The sequence below is a fragment of the Phyllostomus discolor genome, chromosome 5 (genome assembly GCF_004126475.2).
Source record: "Phyllostomus discolor isolate MPI-MPIP mPhyDis1 chromosome 5, mPhyDis1.pri.v3, whole genome shotgun sequence".
Classification (NCBI taxonomy): Eukaryota; Metazoa; Chordata; class Mammalia; order Chiroptera; family Phyllostomidae; genus Phyllostomus; species Phyllostomus discolor.
Genome location: NC_040907.2, coordinates 123,640,795 through 123,659,121, shown reverse-complemented (window position 1 = coordinate 123,659,121; position 18,327 = coordinate 123,640,795). Strand labels below are relative to the sequence as shown.

Here is an 18,327-nt window from a genome sequence, read left to right as displayed (position 1 = left end):
ATCTGCAAGGCTAATAAGGTAAGACAAAACAATTCTAAAATAGCAAGATATGCCGAGTTTGATTCTATCCCATTTACTTTTTGGTTTCTACATTATATTGTGTAGCTTCTATTTTCCCATGAGTGATGGGAGAAAATTTAAGAATGTCTTCGTTCTTCCTATAATAGTCTTCTTACAATCATTAAGTTCATTCTCATTATGTTATAGATGAAATTTAGAAGTGGGGCAGTTAGTATGTTTCCTGTTAATAAATCAGCAAGTACATTAAAAAGTAATCTGCCCCAAATGATCTCTGTAGTCTTAAGTGAATTCTCTTTGTTCAGTTCTTAAGTGGCAGTATGGTAGTCTTTGAATGCTTTCAATGGATTATTTTCTTGGATCCGTCTTCACAGAAAAGCAATCCTGCCTCTGAGCTGAGTTATTAAATTCAGACATGATCATGGTCACGTGTAACTAGTGTAAAGTTTAGTTAAGTGGAACATTTTATTCTTTTTCAATTAGTGAAAACTTCTCTAAAACTTAGGTTATGCTTTCATATCTTAATGTAGACATTTTTCCATAAATACACAAGGTTTTTGTTGCCTAGGCAAATATATACTTTACTACTCATTCCCAGTCTCCAAATTTAAAGTCCACCTGGTTATTGGAGCAAAAAAAATAAAGCCCTCAGATATGAATTTGAGGTTACCAAATCTAATATCTACTAATGTGTCACTCTATGATATCCTCTTTATCTTACAGGTCCTCAACCACATGGGTCTACAAAGTCTCAAAACAGAAGTGGGCCAGTCTCTAGAACCAGGCAGGGACCATAGGGCAAATGGGAAGAACCTGCTTCAGGCTGCAGCAAACACGTGGGAAGATTTCATAAGCCAGTGTTCGTGTGATGCAGAGTTTGTATGGAAGAGACAACTTGAAACTATCTTCATGGAGAGTTATTTTGGTACAATTGCTAAGAAAAGAGTATCCGCCAAAGATTACATGGGTACTGTTTCTGTCTCTAGTTAGTCTTCTTTCAGCTTTAAGTTGAACTATTCCAAAAGACAGTAAAGTTTGTACCAAAACATATAACAGAAGAATAATTACTCCCAAGTCACTGCTCATGTTGGCTGTTAACAATGAACAGTTCAATTATTATAGGATTCCATAAGACTGTACAAAAAGCAGCAAATTATTGATAACATTCAGTCATCACTGGCTTTGAAATACTTCTGCTTATATTAATTTCCAGAGAGTTGTACTCAGTTTTAAGTCATTTTTAGCTCACAGGGCTGTCAAAAATCTGAACTCATCAAACAGATGTCATTCCTAAAGCTTTCTCGTTAGATGCCCAGCCCCACAGATAGATACAGAAGGGGTGAGTAGCTTAAAAATGTCAATGTTAAACACTGGTGTAGAGTAGCATAGGTAACCGTAATGCACATTACTTTTTTCAGACAGGACAGCTCAACCTCACAATGACTGTTTGGTATTAGGTTATACTGCTTTTCTTTAGTGGTCATATTTTTCTCATATATTAAACTCAACTTGCCAGATTTTCTCCTTCAGCTCTAGAAGTCAATTTACAAATTTATAGAATCTATTAGTGAGCCAGAAAGATGCAATTCCCTAAAATTTCAGATGGTGATTATTCCAGCATAAACATATCCTAAGAGCAGAAGCAAAGAACTTAGACAGTCTTCTAATTTTACCCCAGACCTTCTCCTGAGTGCACCCATGAATGCAGCAACAGCTTGAACTATGGCTTTATTTTATTTAAATTTCATTCAACTTTAATGACCATACCAGTTTTAGATCTTATTGTTAATCTTCAGAGGGATAAATTCAAGTGATCATAAGGTGGGGTAATTTTGTATTATATCAAAGTGTTCAAAGTGTATTATATCAAAGTGTTCAAAGTGTATTATATCAAAGTCTTCTAATGCTATCATATGAAGACAGATGCTTCAAACAACCTGCATTAAATTATATTTTAATACAATTAAAGAGTATATTTTTTAATCTGTGTATAGTCCACAAACTGAAAACATGTCATGTGCTTGCTTATCTGATAAATTATGATACATAAAGCTCAGTAACAGAAGGCTTATTTCATGCATATGGCATTGAAAATATTACTCTACAAGCCAGAGATTTTAAGTTGAACAGTCCCTAAAATCCTTCCATATATTCTAATGAATACATACAATTCGATTACACATAAGTGAAAATCTCTGTACCATTCTTGCAAATCAATACCATGAGTGCACGAAAACAAACCACTGATGGCTTGTCTTTCAAAATCAGAGTTAAGAGCCAGAAAGGCTTCTAAGAAGTCATTTACCCAAACTCCCTCACCCTTTCATGGATGAGAAAACAAGTTCAGACAAGCTCAGTGACCTGCCCAAGAGCATTTAGCAGTAATATTCCAGTGATCATTTAAAACTTAAATCATGTTTTACTTGTTTAATCATGTTAAGTCTTACAAAGATGCCTGAAGTAGTGTGAACAACTGTTTCTCCTATACTTCAAGCAAAGAGTACAAAACCTGGTTGAGTGAAACAAACAGAGAGAAAGGGAGGATCTATTTAAGAATATTAAGACCAAAAGCAAACTGTCAAGTATTTGGAAGACAGATATCCAGCAAGGGTTCTGAAGGCATTCTTGCTAAGTGGAATACCGGCTGTAATAAACACCCACATCACTCTGAATACTCTGCAGTTCACTCTTGTGTAGCAATGACAGCTGATAAGGGAAGTATGGACACAGAAGCAAGTGCTGTCAGAAGTATACCAATCTCCCCCTCTCACCTCAATGATCACCACCAAATCCTTCATGGGAGGACTTCACAGAATGTCAGAGGATTTCTAGGATATACTAAGATCAGTTCAAGTGACTCTGGTTATATACTTAATCCAAATAATTTAATCAGGAAAGACAACTTTTCCCAAGGGTTGAATTGACTTTTGTCTTCAGATCTTGTCTGTACCTTTTGCCTACAATGCCATCTGCTAACACCTAATGAATTTTGAAGAGAAAATTCCATTATTTCTTTTCTTTCTTGAAAGCTGTTTTTTTCCCTCCTCGTTTGGAAGGTTTGCAGTATTTTGCTTCCATCTGAGCCAGAAAATTGTCCATTTCCTTTTGCCGATCCTTTTGTCTGTTCTGTTTAAGAATTAAAACACAAACTTTCAAAATATGAGACTACTCATAGACACAAATGTACTTAGTAGCTGCCAGGGGCTGATGGAAGGGAAAATAAGGATTGACTGCTAATGGACAAGGGGTTTCTTTTTAGGGTGATGAAATGTTCTGGAATTATATGGTGGTACAATTTGATGAATATACAAAAAAACCTTTGAAGTGTACACTTCAAAAAGAGGAATATATGATATGTGAATTATGTCTTTAAAAAAGACAGAATACCCACATTATACATATACTCCAAAGAACATTAACTGCAGGAATCAGAACATGAAGAAATGGCAGCAGCCTTCACAAACAGCCTGTCAAGTTTACCTGAATGACTGCTTTCAAGTTAGTTTCTCCATCAAGTCCCAGCTCCTTCCTGCTCATTTCCGCTTCTTTAGCCTCTTCCTCAGCCTAAAACAGAAATTCACATGAGATTCCATTTCAACCTAAAAATATATCCTATTTACCAAAAGCAAATCTGTAAGACCCTTTCAATTTGAAGATTACTTAGAATAAAACTGCATAAATATGTCATTCATTAAAAGGCAAAATTGCTGAGAGCAAGCAGTATGTCTTCTGATTCTGATAACTATTTCTGAGTTCTCCCCATCTTGACTTGTTAGGGGTAGCAAGTACTTCAGTATTAATAACCATGTGATTATAGAAAGGAAAACAAAATGCTTAGAGAACTAAGAAAGGCCACTTAACGAAGGATGCCCTCAAAAACATCACCAGGATACAGGCACCTCAGATTCCTCCTCTGGAAACCCAATTTACTACATGTGACTGGTGTCAGCCTTGAAAGCAACCTTGGTTTAAAAATTCCAAGTAGTCAGAATAAACACTAACAAATTCAGTTTTAACCTTTCTTTACCTGATTTCAAGCCACCTCTTTTGCCAAATTTTCCTGGGGCACTGATTCCAAAATACCACAAGAATACCTTGGGAAAGGTTAATAAGTTTGTTTTTTCCTCCAGGGCAACAACTAAAACTATTAAGAGGTTCCAACCCCAGCATATTTATTGTTATTTTATTAGTTATTTTATTGTTACTATTATAACAATAGTATTTATTGTTATTTTCCAAATAACAATAAATACTATTAATACTGGGAATGATAATACATTAGAACCTTTTTATTCCAATAAACAGACACAGTTTCTATTGTCTACTTTCAGACCAATCTCTTATACTATATCCCCCTCCCTGCATGCAGCATGCTGGAGTACCTCTCAAAACTACGCCACCCCTTCCCCCAATACTTTAGGGAAGTTTCTCAAACTAATATCCTATTACTGAATACTGCTGTGCTCAGTTTCACCTGAGAAAATGATTACCACCCTTAACTGCCATCTTGAGCTTAAATATAGCGTATAAACTAAATATAGCGTATAAGCCAAAATGATATTTTTTTCCTTTTAATTCTCACCCAAGAACATTTTTTTCATTGCTTTTTAGAGAAAGAGGAAGGGAGAGAAACACCAGTGTGAGAGAGAAGCATTGATTGGTTGCCTTCCATACATGCCTGTACTGGGGATTGAATGCATTTGGACAAGGGACCAAACCCACAACCTAGATAATATGCCCTGACCAGGAATCAAACCTGTAACCCTTCGGTTTCAGGACAATGCTCCAACCAACTGAGCCACACAGTCCAGGGTCAAAAAAATATGTCTTGATACACATTTTACTTCTCTCAACTCAACACACATCAATCAGCTTCCCCTTGTGTATTATTTTTTATCTAAAAGCTGCAGACCTACTCATACTCCAAATTCAGCCACACAAAATAAGATATCCATCTAAGATACCCACCAAATATCTAAAACCTCACACTGTTTGCTCTCCGTGGACTTCCCATTATAAAAATCAGATTAAAGCAATGGCTCCTTAGGTACTAGTCTGGTTTAACCCAAAAGACCAGAGGCACAGATGTTTCCTACTTTGAATCTACTCCCTCCGGGAACCCCAGCTATCCTTAAGCTCCTTTCCCCTACCACCAGCAACTCCACATTTAATATGGATATACAGGACACACATGTCTCAAAAAGTGTGTGGTGTTTGAATCATGGCTCAAAAGCCTGATTCTCCAAAAGTGTTCCTCGAAATGTGTTTGGAGACAACACAATAAAAATAAACCAAATAGCTGTTTTTGTTTGTTTTTTAAAGATGCATATTCTGGACTCAACTCAAGAATCAATCTGGGCAAATCTGTACCATATTTGGACTCCATTACTTTTATCTCCTGAGCAATGCCTCAGAAAAGCTAAAAGAACTGGTCCATGTGAAGACTGTTTCAGTGTTAAGACAATAGTAATCATTTAAATAATCCACGTAGTAAATTGCTCGAGCACAACATACTAGGGACAAGTTTCTCTTGATGAACTGATATGCTCATTTTATTTAATAAGAACTACATAGCAAGTTAACCTTTATACTTATGTCTGCAGTTTTGTTTGTACTTCCATTACTGTAAATATCCTCAAATTCTTTTTGGAAGCAATCAAGACATAAATGGTAAATAGCATTCAAAATCTTACCCTCCTTTTCCTAGCATTCATCTTTTGCTTTGATTCTTTGACAAAAGCATTATAGGATGGGACCTCTCCAGCATCAATGGCTTGCTGAATAATGTTCCTTATCCTGGGTTCCTCTGTGTACTGCACGCACAGCACAGACTCCATGATTTGATCCATGTCCCCTTTGAAGTCCACATAGGCCTGTTTAATATCAGCCAACTCTTCTTCAGAACCTTTGTATGTCTTTTCAAAAGCTTGAATGTCTTCTAGAGATATCTAAACAAATAAGGAACACTTGCTTTACCTTTGAGAATATTACTTAAAAATTAGATTTAAGTGTTAAAATAGTTCTCCCCAAATACAAGTTGCTGAGTTAAAATTGTTGCAAGGAACCAAATTTTCTATGCCAACGCTTTTTCAGAGTTCTCCGTAGTTCAACCTTCAGAACTACTAAATTATGGGCCAGGAAAATTTAAGTAATGTTTCCAGTGGTGTGAGGAGTCCCAGAGAAACATTCAGGACTTACAATCGGATATGTAAGCATATTTTGTAAAAAATCAAGTTTCCCCCCTTTTCACTACAATCACTCTACATCAACAGGTAATTAAAGACCCATTTCAACAGGTAATTAAAGACCCGTTTCAGTAAAAGTGTGTATATGTATACACACACATACATATGGTTCAACCTAAAGGTTCAGTAGATGTTTTTCTTCAAATACATACAGTACACGTCGTGCATGCCCTAAGGAACGCCTGTATGTTTGTGTATTTCAAGGCCAAATTTCCCTTCCTGCACAACACAAAATGCAATGCCTCAGAGGTATTAAATAAACGTTTTTGAATAAATAGTGGGAATCGTCGCAAAAACAGTCTCTGGAGTCTTCTACCTTTTTAAAGAGTAATCTCCAATACGTCTCCCAGTCCCGATCTTGGTTGAGCACATCAGAATCCTCGTCCACTGTTCCCTGCTCATCGTACACCGCTCTCTGCTCTTTGTCACTCAGAACGGAATAGACTTTCCCGAGGATCTGCGGGGTAAGAGCATCCAAAAGTCACCCTCGCCGCACTCATTGAAACCCTCATTGAAACCGCGCAGGGAGAAACAGATTAGAAAACGCTGGGCCGGGTTCCGGGGAATCCACCTAGGAGGGGCCAACCAGCCAGAAAACCACTGGCAGCCCGGGCGGCCGGCGGAGCTGGGACTCACGTACCTGGAAACGGCGAGTGGCGTCCTCTTTGTCGTCCTCACCCACCCGGTCCGGGTGCACTTGCAGGGACACCTTGTGGTAGCCGCGTCGGACTTCGCCGTCCGAGGCCTCGCGTCTCACGCCCAGCACTCGGTAAAGGTCGGCGGTGCCGAACACTTCCTCACACAGCTCGAGCAACCCCATGGCCCCCGGAGGCGGGGAGCCAGCTGCAGCCTGCTCGAAAGGTGGGTCCCAGCAGGTGTAGCTGGAGCTCCGGACTGCTTTCTTTTCCCGCGCAAAAAGCCCTGGGCGCTAGCGTCACAAGGGGCGCAAAAGAGGGGCGTGGCCACCCACCGCACTTTACGGCAGCCGCAAAATGGGGCTGGGAAACCGCGGCGTCGATTTCTCAGGAGGTGGAGCCCAGCGCACGCCCCACGTTTCTCGGCCTGCCGGAGCCACCTTACTCGGAGGAAGCGGAAGTAGCCCGATGGCCGCCACGCCCTCTCCTCCGAGACACTCGAAATCTGGCGCCTATCTTCTCCCCAATGTGCCAGTGTAGAATCTCTCTTAATACCCGGAATATCCAAATTAGGTTGGACCTATACGTTTTCTTTTTTTAAAGCAACAAAACAGCATAACATCGGCATTGGATAATTTCACGTGGTTCATATACATGTGGTTTTTCAAAGAACGATGGTTAATAGAGTTGTTCTTTTTCAAAGATGATCCCCACAAGAGTATATAGAGCTCTAAAGCCCAAATAATTTTGCAACCTACAGAGTGGGACTGCGGAGTAGGTACTTCCTTTGAGCCCTGCAAGAAAAAAGTCTACATTAAATAAAAAGCACAAAATACAGGCCTTTAAAAAATGATCTGATAAGACTTTTAGATTTGACATTACAGAATTAGTCCCATTCATTCTCCAGCTCCTGAATCACCTTCCACTTTGGTGGAGATAACATGATCCAAATCCTCACCTTAATAAAAATATAAGCTGCTGAAGTGAAGGCTTTCTTTTTCTTTTTAATGCTTTTTAAAGTGCAGAGCTGAATTTTGAGCATATTAAATTTGAAGATGGTAGCTGATGCAATCAGCTAAGACATGGTGAGGAATATGGGCCTAGAGATCCAAGGCAAAGCTAGGGCTAGAGAGAACTAGAAGTCAGGGAGAGGATGAGCTCACACAGGAAATATGTGTGTACAGATCTTACGCAAAAGACAGACAAGGGCACAAAGGAGGTACTGAGTTGGCAGAAACTCTACCTCAAAAAAATACCTCATCTTAACCTATTTCACAGCAGTTCCCTTCACTGATCAGTATTTTTTAAAATCACATTCTTTTTTGCTCTATCAATTAAAGCTTCTCCCATCAAACTCTCCAGGTTATCTTTTAAATGTTCAGAGTTCCTATCATTTTGAAAGTATTTCTCTTCCCACATCCAAGGTAGTCAGTCTTGCTCTGTTTGCCTTGCCTTCCAAGTCTGCTCTCCTCAAAGCAACTGGAGGCCCACTAGTAACAATCTTGGGGAATCCTGACCCCACAATTTGAGGTAGCTGTTAATTGTTCTCAGAATATAAAATCCAGAGAATAAAGTCAGTTGGTACATTGTTAGGGTTTTAGATTCTCCTTTATAAATTCTCCTTTATAAATCTCCTATATCCTAGTCTTATGACAGAATTTGAAATCTGTATTATTCAACATGGGCACAAAAACCATCTAATCCATGTTTGTGGTTATAAAATCCTGAGTTTAGAATGGAGCAGAAAATGTAGTATTTTGTTTTTTTGCCACAGCCAGTCATTTATATTACCAAACCTGTGATACCTAAACCAATCGCTATCACTGACTTTTTAAGTATACATTTGAAACGCCCCAATCCTTCCTTATTCCTCCTGCCATCACACTACAAACAATACATATTGCAAAGGGCTCTGCAAGTAGGCACACTGGGGTCTGAATCTTAGCTCTGCCAATATTAAACTGCGGCCTTGGGCAAGTTACCACCTCTGAACTTCAGCTTACCCATCTACAAAATGGAGATAATCCTTTCTGACTTTTGTAATACCTTATAAATCTCACAAATAACCTTGCAGTAAAAGGCCATTCTAACATATGTAGGCACTTTACAATATTAGCTTTTTCCAGTTTCTCATTATTAAAGATTATTACAGACTAAAAGCTCATAATAAATCTACCTTTGTAAATTTAAGATTGTGTTAAGAAAATACAAATCTGTGATTACAAAAACAATAAGCGAAGTGACTGTATTTTTTTTTTATTCCTCACCCAAGGACACTTTTTCACTGCTTTTAGAAAAGACAGGGAGGGAGGCAGAGAGAGAAACATCAATTGGTTGCCTTCTCCTATGTGCCCTGACCAGGGATTGAACCCACAATCCAGGACTGTGCCCCGACCAGGAATCAAACTGACAGCCTTTCAGTACAAGGCCAGGCTCCAACCCACTAAGCCACATCGCCAGGGTGGTAATTGTGTTCTTAAACTGGTGGGATAACCATAAATGATTAAGGTAGGAATTACTTGAACTGGCCATGGATATGCTGGTTGAGGACTTTGAAACAGGGAAGTTTTGGAAGTCAGCAGACTGTAAAGCTATCTAAGAGATCCAGGGCCCAAACCTAACCCACAGCCAATGTGTTTCCCCAGATAAAGGCTGGAAAAGCTAATAATTAGCACCTAGGCTCAGCTCTGTGTCACACAAGAACAATCTCTCCCTGGGCCCAGAAGAAGATGGATGACAAAGAAAATTCCATTTATTGACCTCTAAATCTAATAAAACTAACAACTCTGCACAAGTGTTTTAAGAGGACTTTGACCTTGTCGCTGCTTTGCTCACTGAAGTCAGCTCACTTTTGTTTCTGCAGCTTCCGTATCTGTTTTCTGAGACGCTAAGAGGATTTCACGTGCCCGTTTCCGTCGAAGCCTCTCAGCACTTGTGATCACCATGGGATGCAGAGGGAAAAAACCAGCAAGACCTAAAAGCAACAGGATTTCCATTTGTTATAACACAGTATAAGCCAATGTTTCCCTGGGAACTCGGCCTCACAGAACTGAGGTCTAATAAGAGACCTGACCTAGAGCATGGACTTAAAACAAATTCACCAGTCTGTCTTATCTCTTCCCCCAACTCCTTACTGCAAGGAGACAATAGATGTTGTCAACTTCCTAACACTATTTTCCTCACTGGAAAAAAGACAAACTGACAACCATTCAAAACACACTGTTCCCATTTTTAACACAAAATCCCAGTCACCCAAAAAGTCTCATAAAGGAGTCCCCAAAAGGTCTCCAGATTCAAAATGCAATTAGATCACAAGTTTACCTCTCACTCCAGTCCTGAGCAGCCTACAGGTAATGAAAATCATTTTTAATTTTCATCTTTCTATAATTAACTTTAATTTTAAATCCCTGGGTAAGGCTAGTTACCCAAAAGTTTTTCCACAGGTTTAGAGAGGTGGGCCCCACAGCCAATCCAATGCCGGATCCGGTCCAGGTTGAGAGCCACGAGTTTCTCTCCGTGACTGTTGGGCAGTGGATCATAGGAGCCTAGCTGCTCCACGAAACGGCCATCCCTGGGACACTTGTTGTGAGCTGCCACGATGCGGTAGAAAGGCCGGTTGGTACAGCCACCCAGAGCAAGACGGATGGTTAAGTGGCCTCCATGGTAGGCCTTGCAGAGGAAAGTAGCTGCAGAAAAATAAGCGGTTAAGAAACGAGGGCACAAAATGGGTAAAATGAGGTAGACAAAACATTCTCTTTCCTGCAGTGAAAATCCTTATTACTAACCAATCCTTTGAAATCTGGCTTAGAAACCATTCCCTTGTGAAAACCCTTCTGATACACTCCCTCCAGAAATGACTTCCTCCTCAACCCTTAATTCACTAGCACAGGCCTGTCATTTACTAGTTCTATGATCAGGTAGGGATCGCAGTTGACTCATCGGTAAAATGAACGCCTCTTATGCCACAGGGCTTCAGGGGGAATTAGGTGAGAAGAAAATGAAAAGTATGACCAAACATAGGGCCATCTGGCTGTTTCAGGTTCGGGATGCTTCCAGCTCGCCCAGGACAGCGCTGTTCCACCCGGTACTCTACGTCCCAGGACCGCCCGGAAGGTCTCTCGGGTCCCTGTCACTCACTAAGCTGGACCATGGTGCAGCCGCCGTGCACCGAGGACCGTGCGCCACTAGCGGCTCCTCGAAGCGTCCCGCCGCCCGTAAAGATCAGCTCCACCGCCTCCGGACGCGAAGGGTCAACCCGGTGATGCCACTGGGTCAGGGAGCCGCGAGCCAACCCCAAGTGCCTCGATGACGGAAGTGAATGGTCCTCTCGCCCAGCCCTTTCCGCTGTCCGCTCCTACATTCCCCATAATGCAACACGGTGAACTCGAAAGTACCTCCCTTAAACTGCCGCCAAAACAAAACAAAATAAAACAAAAAAACGTAAAAGAAAAGGTGCGCTACAATTTGCTAATAGCTGGCGTAGCACCGTAATCACCTTGTGGGCGTTCGCGGCCGGTGCTGACCTGGGAGTTCCTGGTGGAGTGAGGAGTACTGGGAGCATGATGTCCGGAGCGACTAAGAAGCGCTACAGCGCTCGATTAGTCCTTCCTTCCAGCAGATGTTTTTGAGCACCTGTCAGCGCCAAGGTGTAGTCCTGAAAACCCAAAGAGGGAAGGACGCTGTCCCTGCCTACAGGAAGCTCAGAGTCTGATGGGGAGACGGGGCGGCAGACTGGAAAAGGACTATAAATTAACGTAGAGTTTATCTTTCAGTGTTTACTAATATGCCTCTCACCTTCCCTTCTATTCTCTCCTCCGTCTCTGAAAAATAAAGCATGGGGGCTTTATCCCCGGTTTTGCGGTGCAGTGATCCAGGAGAACAGGGATGAAGTATCGTTCCTTTGCCATCTTTAGCCCTAAAAAAATGACCTCAATTTGAGTTTTGCATCCATGAGAGGGTAATGGACTCATTACGGAGCCCTTGTGCAGCTCTCTAGCATCTCTGTTCACTGTTGGATCCAAACGGCCTGGCCCCAGCTAATAGGCTCTTTGCCCTAATGCAGTTACCCAGCATAGCTTTCTTCCTTTAGTTCCACCGTAGAAAATGATGCCTTAATTCCCAAGTTCCAGTAACTTAACCTGGCCAGGGACCTTAGCAGCTGACTTCCTCCAGAAGTGGTCCTGATTAGCTTTCGCCAGAAACCCCAATAATGAACCCACTATACCTTAATTTTATATATTTATATAATCTTATATATATGTATTCTTATATATACTTCAGTATAACAACTCCAGAACCACACTGATGACTTTTGAATCTCCAATTTCCATTCTTTATTGTCATCCATTTTACTGTCAATCAGTAAAAACAACCATTAACATTTGATACCAAGTAAGATAGCCAATGGAAATAAATGAATGGGTTTCTGTTTGTGGTGAAGATTCTTTTGTTCTCTATCCCCAGGTCTTACGTGGTGGAGCATCCAGGTTTAATTTCCCTGGGAAGGAAAAGAACTCAGAGTCCCATAGAGAAAATTCTTCAGCTATAAGGAAGTCAGAAAGATGGATTTCCAAAACCAAACGTCTCCTGTAGCATGTGGATCTCTGCAAGCAGAGTCTCATCTTTCAATTTTAGCTGCAATAAAGGAAGGAAGGGGACATGTGTCATATCTGATATACCTGTGTGGAGACCCCTCATTTCTGAAGCCACAGCTAAAGAACATAGTTCCTTGGGATGGAATTGGCTATATTCTCTATTTCATGGTAACTCCATTAAAATACCTCAGAACATTGTGCTGGTTATATGGATATTTTTACTTTATGAAAATTGATCAAGTGGTATAAACAGTCACAGTTTGTACACTTTTTAAAAATAACTTCAATAAAGTTTATTTTTAAAAGATTCACATTATCATGCAATATATCTTGACTGTTGTATACTATTACCATTTGGCAGGTGACAGGAATTAAAGATGATACAGATTTAATTTTAGAATCAAGATGTGTAGTAGTGACATCTAGTTGTTTACTGAATATTCACTATCTCTTTTCTTTACTTAAAAAAAAATGTTCCTGTCTTTTCAGGGCAGCAATGCAGCCTGCTAAAAAGCCACATGTCCTACGTCCCTTGCAAGGGAAGTGTTACGGCCACTGTGGCCAATGAAATACAAGTTGAAGTCATTGCTCTTCAAAGGGAGGTGAAATTACTAGCACGACCACTTTGTCCTTTCCCCCTATTTGTTCTTTATTGTGCCTGAAACATAGATGAAGTGGTTGGAGCTGCAATGGCTGTCTTTCAACTCAGAGGGATGGAAACCGTATGCTGTGATTGCTAGAGCAGAAAGGTAGAAAGAGGTTGTGTTTCTGATGGCATTGTGGACCTGTGGTACCAGTGCTGGACTCTTCATTCAATGAGGAGAAAATAAAACTCCAAATTTGTTTAAGCCACAGACTTTCAAGTCAAATTACTTACAATTCACAGCTAATAGAATAGACCAGGGTTTGCTAAGTCACTGCTTGTGAGCCAGATCTACTGCACTGCCCGTTTTTGTTCGTAGTTTTATTTGAAACACATCCCTGTTCATTTGTTGATGAATTGTCTATGGCTGCTTTTTCACTACAAGTCAGAGTGTAGTAGTTGCAATAGAGACCATTTAGTCCACGAAGACTAATACATTTCCTATTTTGCCATTTACAGAACAAATTTGTTCAATCCTAGACTAGACCAACACCTTCATTTTACACACGAGGAAAATGGGGCCCAGAGAGGTTAATATGGTATGTTAATTACAAAGCTAAGATCATAATTCCAGTCTACTGATACCCAAGCCACCTGTCTTTCCATTTAAACCATGTTCTCTAAAGAAGTACAAAGAAAGATTCCCCCATGGTAATATGTTGGTTATTGTTCCAAACCCAGGAGTCCTATGATAATGGAGAAGATGGTAAGAAAAGCCTCTAGAAAAAATACTCACATCATGAAATGCTATAAAGTTCTGAATTAAGCCAGTCCCTTCCTCCCAGTTTTCCAACCTCAGTACAGTGCAAACAGCAGAGGTGTCTTCATCATACCTTCATCGTATACTTGTAAGCTTGCTCAGCTTCCAATTGTCGTCCAGCCTGAAAAAACAGAGTAGCAGCTGGTGATGGTGATATATCATAAACATTATGTGGGAAAGTCCATTGCCAAAAAGAACATTTCTACCTAAAGCAGAGAATTCCCTACCCTCTTAGTGAAGAGACTGTGAATTGAAAGGTGAGGCAGGAAAATTATACATATGCCTTCTTCATTTCAAAAGGCTTAAAAATAACTTGGCTTATCTCCTTTTTTTTTTTCTGAAAGTGCCATGGGTCATTTGTTCTGCTCAGGATTGAAGCCATTTTATTAATAATAACTAGCACTCATATAGTGCTTACTTTGTGGTTTAACTTGTTTACATTGTTTTAAGTGTTTACCTACATTCATTTGGTCCTAAAAACAACCCTAGGAGATAATTATAATTCTCAGTTTACAGATAGAAAAATCTAGGCACAGAGAAGATAACTTGCAATGGTTATGAAGCTAATTAGTGGAGGAGCTAGATTTTAAAATAATTCAGTCTTGCACCAAAGTCTAAGTTTTTAACTTTACCCTGCCTCTATGCATTAGAAAAAGTAGATGCTGAAACTACTTGCATGCAGATCTGGATATGAGATGAGAACTCTGCTCCCAGTTATTCTCACATGAAGGAGTTAAGTGAGAATAATATGAATTCACCATTACACTTCACAAATCTCTGTGCCTAACAAATTAGACTACGCCAGGTCACTTGGGAAAGCTTCAGTACATAAATATGAGATCCACAGAATGTTCAGGCTAGAAGGGAACTTATGGAGTATCTAGACCGAGTTCCTGATTAGTATTAGTTCATGGTAAATTTTCACTAGGTCACAAAACTTTTATTGCCCCAAAGACTTTCCTATATCTACACTTCGAAGTTTTCCTAATTTCATGGGCCATTTCCAGTACATCTTTCTTTTCTATCACTGTTACCTTTGTTATATTTCTGCCATAGGGAGGCAGAGGCCCAAATGACATGAGTAACCAGAACAACCAAAATCATTTTGAAAAAGAATGACAATTTTTTTTTGCATAATAGGAAAATGCTGCAGTAAATATCTTTATACCTGTCTTCTGGCATTTTTCTTAGTAATGTACATAAATATAAAATTGCTAAGTTGTAGATATGCATTTGACTACATCATGCCATATTGCACTTTAGTTACACCAGTTTACATCTACCAGCAAGTATGAGAATCCTTATCAATGCTGTTCAATATCAGACTAATTTTTGCCAACCTGATGGTGAATTTCTGTCACATCATTTTTATAAATTGCATTTTCATGGTTACTAATGAGGCAGAACTTTTCATACATTTATTGACTTTTACAATTTCCTCTTTAGCAAATTGTATATTTCTATCCTGTGATCACTTTTCTTTTTTTAGGTGGGGGTCAGGAAAGAAATCTTACTGTCTCCCCGCCCCCTTTTTATTGAATTTATTGGGGTGACACTGGTTAACAAAATTATACAGGTTTCAGGGACAATTATACAATTGCCACAACACATCATCTGTACACTGTATTGCATGTTCACCACCCCAAGTCAAGTCTCCTTCCACCATCATTTATCCCCGTAATATCCTCCTCTACCCCCCGATTTCATCTCATCCCGTGGCAATCCCCATACTGTTGTCCATGTCCATGAGTGTTCCCTTTTTTAAATTTTTTTCTCAATCCCACTACCAGCCTCCCCAACCCTACCCACCCAGACAGCTGCCCACCTGCTATCTAAGGGCCTGTCTCTATTTTACCTACTAGTTCATTATGTTCATTAGATTCCACATCTGAGTGCAATCATATGGTGCTTGTCTTTCTCTGACTGGCTTATTTCACTTATCATAATGCTCTCCAGGTCCATCCATGCTGTCACAAAAGGTAAGATCCCCTCCCCTCCCCTCCCCTCCCCTCCTCTCTCCTTCCCTTCCTTCCCTTCCCTTCCCTTCCCTTCCCTTCCCTTCCCTTCCCTTCCCTTCCCTTCCCTTCCCTTCCCTTCCCTTCCCTTCCCTTCCCTTCCCTTCCCTTCCCTTCCCTTCCCTTCCCCTCCCCTCCCCTCCCCTCCCCTCCCCTCCCCTCCCCTCCCCTCCCCTCCCCTCCCTTCCCTTCCCTTCCCTTCCCTTCCCTTCTCTCTTTCTCCTTCTTTCTTTCTCTCATTCTTTCTCTCCTTTTTAATATGGCCAAGTAGTATTCCATTGTGTAAATGTCCCATGGCTTTTTTGTCTACCCATCTACTGATGGGTCCTGTGACCATTTTTCAATCAGATTATTTGTAGGGTTTTTTTCTTATTGTAGTAGCTATTTATATAATCTGGATACTAAAACCTTTCTTAGTTATAAATGCTGCAAGTATTTATAATAAAGTCCTTATGCTTTATTTCAGCATCTTTTGTTATACATGAATTTCCAATTCTAAAGTTGTTAATTTATTGATATTTTCTTTTTGCTTTGTGTTTTTAGTATAAGAAACCTGTGCACCATGAGGACCTGGAGGTATTCTCTGTATTTTCTTCTAAACAGTCCAAAGTTTTATGATTTAAGTCTTGAAACCAGCTGAAATTTGTGCATGGGTGTATGTGTGTGTCATGAGATAGAGAACTAATTTTTTTCACACAGATAGTTACTCCACCACTATTTATTACATAGTCCATATGTTACTCATGTGGAGGGGGCTATATAGTCTTTTAAAAGTAACTTTATTGAGATATAATTTACATACCACGAATTTACTAATTTTAAAGTTCGGTACACAACCATCACCACAGTCTAGTTATAGAAGATTTTTATCAGCCAAAAAAAGTTTCTTTATGTCTGTTTGCAGTCAATTTCCATTCCCACTCTTGGCTCTAGGGAACCACTGATCTACTTTTGTCTCTATAGTTTCCCTAATTTTCAAGTAAATGGAACCATAAAATATATAATCTTATGTGCTTTTCTTCTTTCACTTAGCACAGTGTTTTTGAGGCTCATCCATATTGTTGCATGAACCAAATTTTCATTTTTATTGCTGAGTAGTACTCCACTGTGTAAATATCCCAGATTTTGTTTATCCATTTACTGGTGGACATTTGGAATTTTTCCAGTCTTTGGCTATTATTAAATGCTGCAATGAAATAGAGAAATCTTTGTGTGGACATATATTTTTACTTTTCTTGACTAGTACCAAGAACTGAAATTGCTGGACTATAATATATGGTAAGCATATGTTTAACTTTTTAAGAATCTGCTAAACTGTTTTCCAAAGTGGTGGCACTAGTTTGCAACCCCACCAGCAATGCGTGAAGGTTTCAGTTTCTTCACATCCTTGTCAACACTTGGTATTGTTGGTCTTTTTTATTTAAACCATTCTGGTGGGTATGTAGTGTGGTGTTAATTTGCATCATCTTAAGGGGTTATCTTCCTTTCAAAATTTTTTACATAATTCCAGATTAAAGAAAATTTACAAAAATAGTTCTCTCCTCTCTGTACATGTGGATGCATACACACATATCTATTTTAACCACTTGAGAGCAAATTGTAGACTTGTGCAATTCTAGATTTCAGTATGTGTTTCTAAAATCAAGGACATTTTCTTACATAATGACAGTACAATGATCAAAATCAGCATAAATACAATACTACTATCTAATCAAGGACATTTTCTTACATAATGACAGTACAATGATCAAAATCAGCATAAATACAATACTACTATCTAATTCAGCAATTTTCAATCAGTGTGCTGTGGCACACTGGTGTGCTGCAAGAATTTTTAAAACATGCAATTCCTGTCTATTTAGTCAGGGGCACTGACCTCTTTTCCATTAGATTGATAAATTTTTAAAAATAACAACAGCCAACACAACAATAGCTATACAGTGTGAATGAATCAAAAGTATACCTATTTTTTGTAAGATCTAAAAAAAATACATTTTTGGTATGCTGCAGAATTTTAGTTATTAGTCTATGTGTGCCATGAGATTTAAAAAAGGCTGAAAACTGCTGATACAATCTAGAGACCTCACTCAGATTTTCCCTAATAGCCCACTGTTTCCTGTAACAACAAAAAATCCAGGGTCATGCCTTGCATTCAATATTCATGTCTTCAGTTTCTTTTAATCCAGAAGAGTTTTTGAGCCTTTGTGTTTCACTACATTGTCATTTCTGAAGAGTAGAGGAGAGTTATTTTGTAAAATAGTCTACAATTTTTATTGGTCTGATTTTTCTTCATGTCAGAATACAAAGTTTTGGTGGAAATAGCACAAAAATGATGTGTACTCCTCAGTGCATCCTATCAGGAGGTATATGCTGTTTATTCTAACACTGCTGATGGTAACTTTGATCATTTGTTTAGA

General features: G+C 39.5%; 4 protein-coding genes and 1 long non-coding RNA gene across 13 annotated transcripts in view; 2 read left to right on the top strand and 3 right to left on the bottom strand.

The window, feature by feature from the left end:
- FAM149B1 (family with sequence similarity 149 member B1) overlaps nt 1–2,277 on the top strand; it is a 60,390-nt gene extending 58,113 nt beyond the window's left edge. For 7 of the 8 annotated variants that reach the window (XR_004903395.1, XR_004903390.1, XR_004903392.1 and 4 more), the window contains 2 exons: nt 742–1,852; nt 1,900–2,277. Coding sequence is in view for 1 of the 8 variants with exons in the window: in XM_028513134.2 (XP_028368935.1) it covers nt 742–815 (74 nt within the window). In the remaining 7 variants the exon portion in view is untranslated. Of the gene's footprint in view, nt 1–741 lie in introns of all 8 variants that reach the window. The other variant, XM_028513134.2, reaches the window with a different exon arrangement.
- Nucleotides 1,961–7,429, bottom strand: DNAJC9 (DnaJ heat shock protein family (Hsp40) member C9). The gene is made up of 5 exons (XM_028513135.2): nt 6,904–7,429; nt 6,580–6,720; nt 5,712–5,966; nt 3,499–3,582; nt 1,961–3,144 (listed from the first exon to the last, which is right to left on the bottom strand). The coding sequence occupies exons 1-5, from the start codon at nt 7,081–7,083 to the stop codon at nt 3,025–3,027; spliced, it is 780 nt and encodes a 259-aa protein (XP_028368936.1). The 5' UTR covers nt 7,084–7,429; the 3' UTR covers nt 1,961–3,024.
- Nucleotides 7,430–7,571: 142 nt separating this feature from the next.
- On the bottom strand, nt 7,572–11,196 carry MRPS16 (mitochondrial ribosomal protein S16). 2 transcript variants are annotated; one of them, XM_036026806.1, is made up of 4 exons: nt 11,036–11,196; nt 10,324–10,584; nt 9,714–9,872; nt 7,572–7,692 (listed from the first exon to the last, which is right to left on the bottom strand). In XM_036026806.1, the coding sequence occupies exons 1-3, from the start codon at nt 11,046–11,048 to the stop codon at nt 9,739–9,741; spliced, it is 408 nt and encodes a 135-aa protein (XP_035882699.1). In that variant the 5' UTR covers nt 11,049–11,196; the 3' UTR covers nt 7,572–7,692; nt 9,714–9,738. The 2 variants fall into 2 exon arrangements, with proteins under 2 accessions (XP_035882699.1, XP_028368937.1); XM_028513136.2 differs by lacking the exon at nt 7,572–7,692 and having other exon boundaries at nt 9,629–9,872.
- A 125-nt stretch (nt 11,197–11,321) lies between these two features.
- Nucleotides 11,322–12,516, top strand: LOC118500810. The gene is made up of 2 exons (XR_004903398.1): nt 11,322–11,544; nt 12,362–12,516. It is a non-coding gene; the product is annotated as an uncharacterized LOC118500810 (long non-coding RNA).
- CFAP70 (cilia and flagella associated protein 70) overlaps nt 12,204–18,327 on the bottom strand; it is a 116,493-nt gene continuing 110,369 nt past the window's right edge. Inside the window, 2 exon segments of the mRNA XM_028513969.2 lie at nt 12,204–12,532; nt 13,969–14,016. Coding sequence (XP_028369770.1) covers nt 12,452–12,532; nt 13,969–14,016 — 129 coding nt within the window. The 3' untranslated portion in view covers nt 12,204–12,451.

Excerpts from the sequence above, each read along its gene's own strand:
- DNAJC9 (XM_028513135.2), bottom strand. The coding sequence starts at position 7,083 with ATGGGGTTGCTCGAGCTGTGTGAGGAAGTGTTCGGCACCGCCGACCTT. Across the intron at positions 5,967-6,579 it reads GGAGATTACTCTTTAAAAAG|ATATCTCTAGAAGACATTCA; the intron begins GTAGAAGACTCC and ends TTATTTGTTTAG. Across the intron at positions 3,145-3,498 it reads ACTTGAAAGCAGTCATTCAG|AACAGACAAAAGGATCGGCA; the intron begins GTAAACTTGACA and ends ATTCTTAAACAG.
- MRPS16 (XM_036026806.1), bottom strand. Across the intron at positions 9,873-10,323 it reads ACCTGTGGAAAAACTTTTGG|GTCTTGCTGGTTTTTTCCCT; the intron begins GTAACTAGCCTT and ends TGTTGCTTTTAG.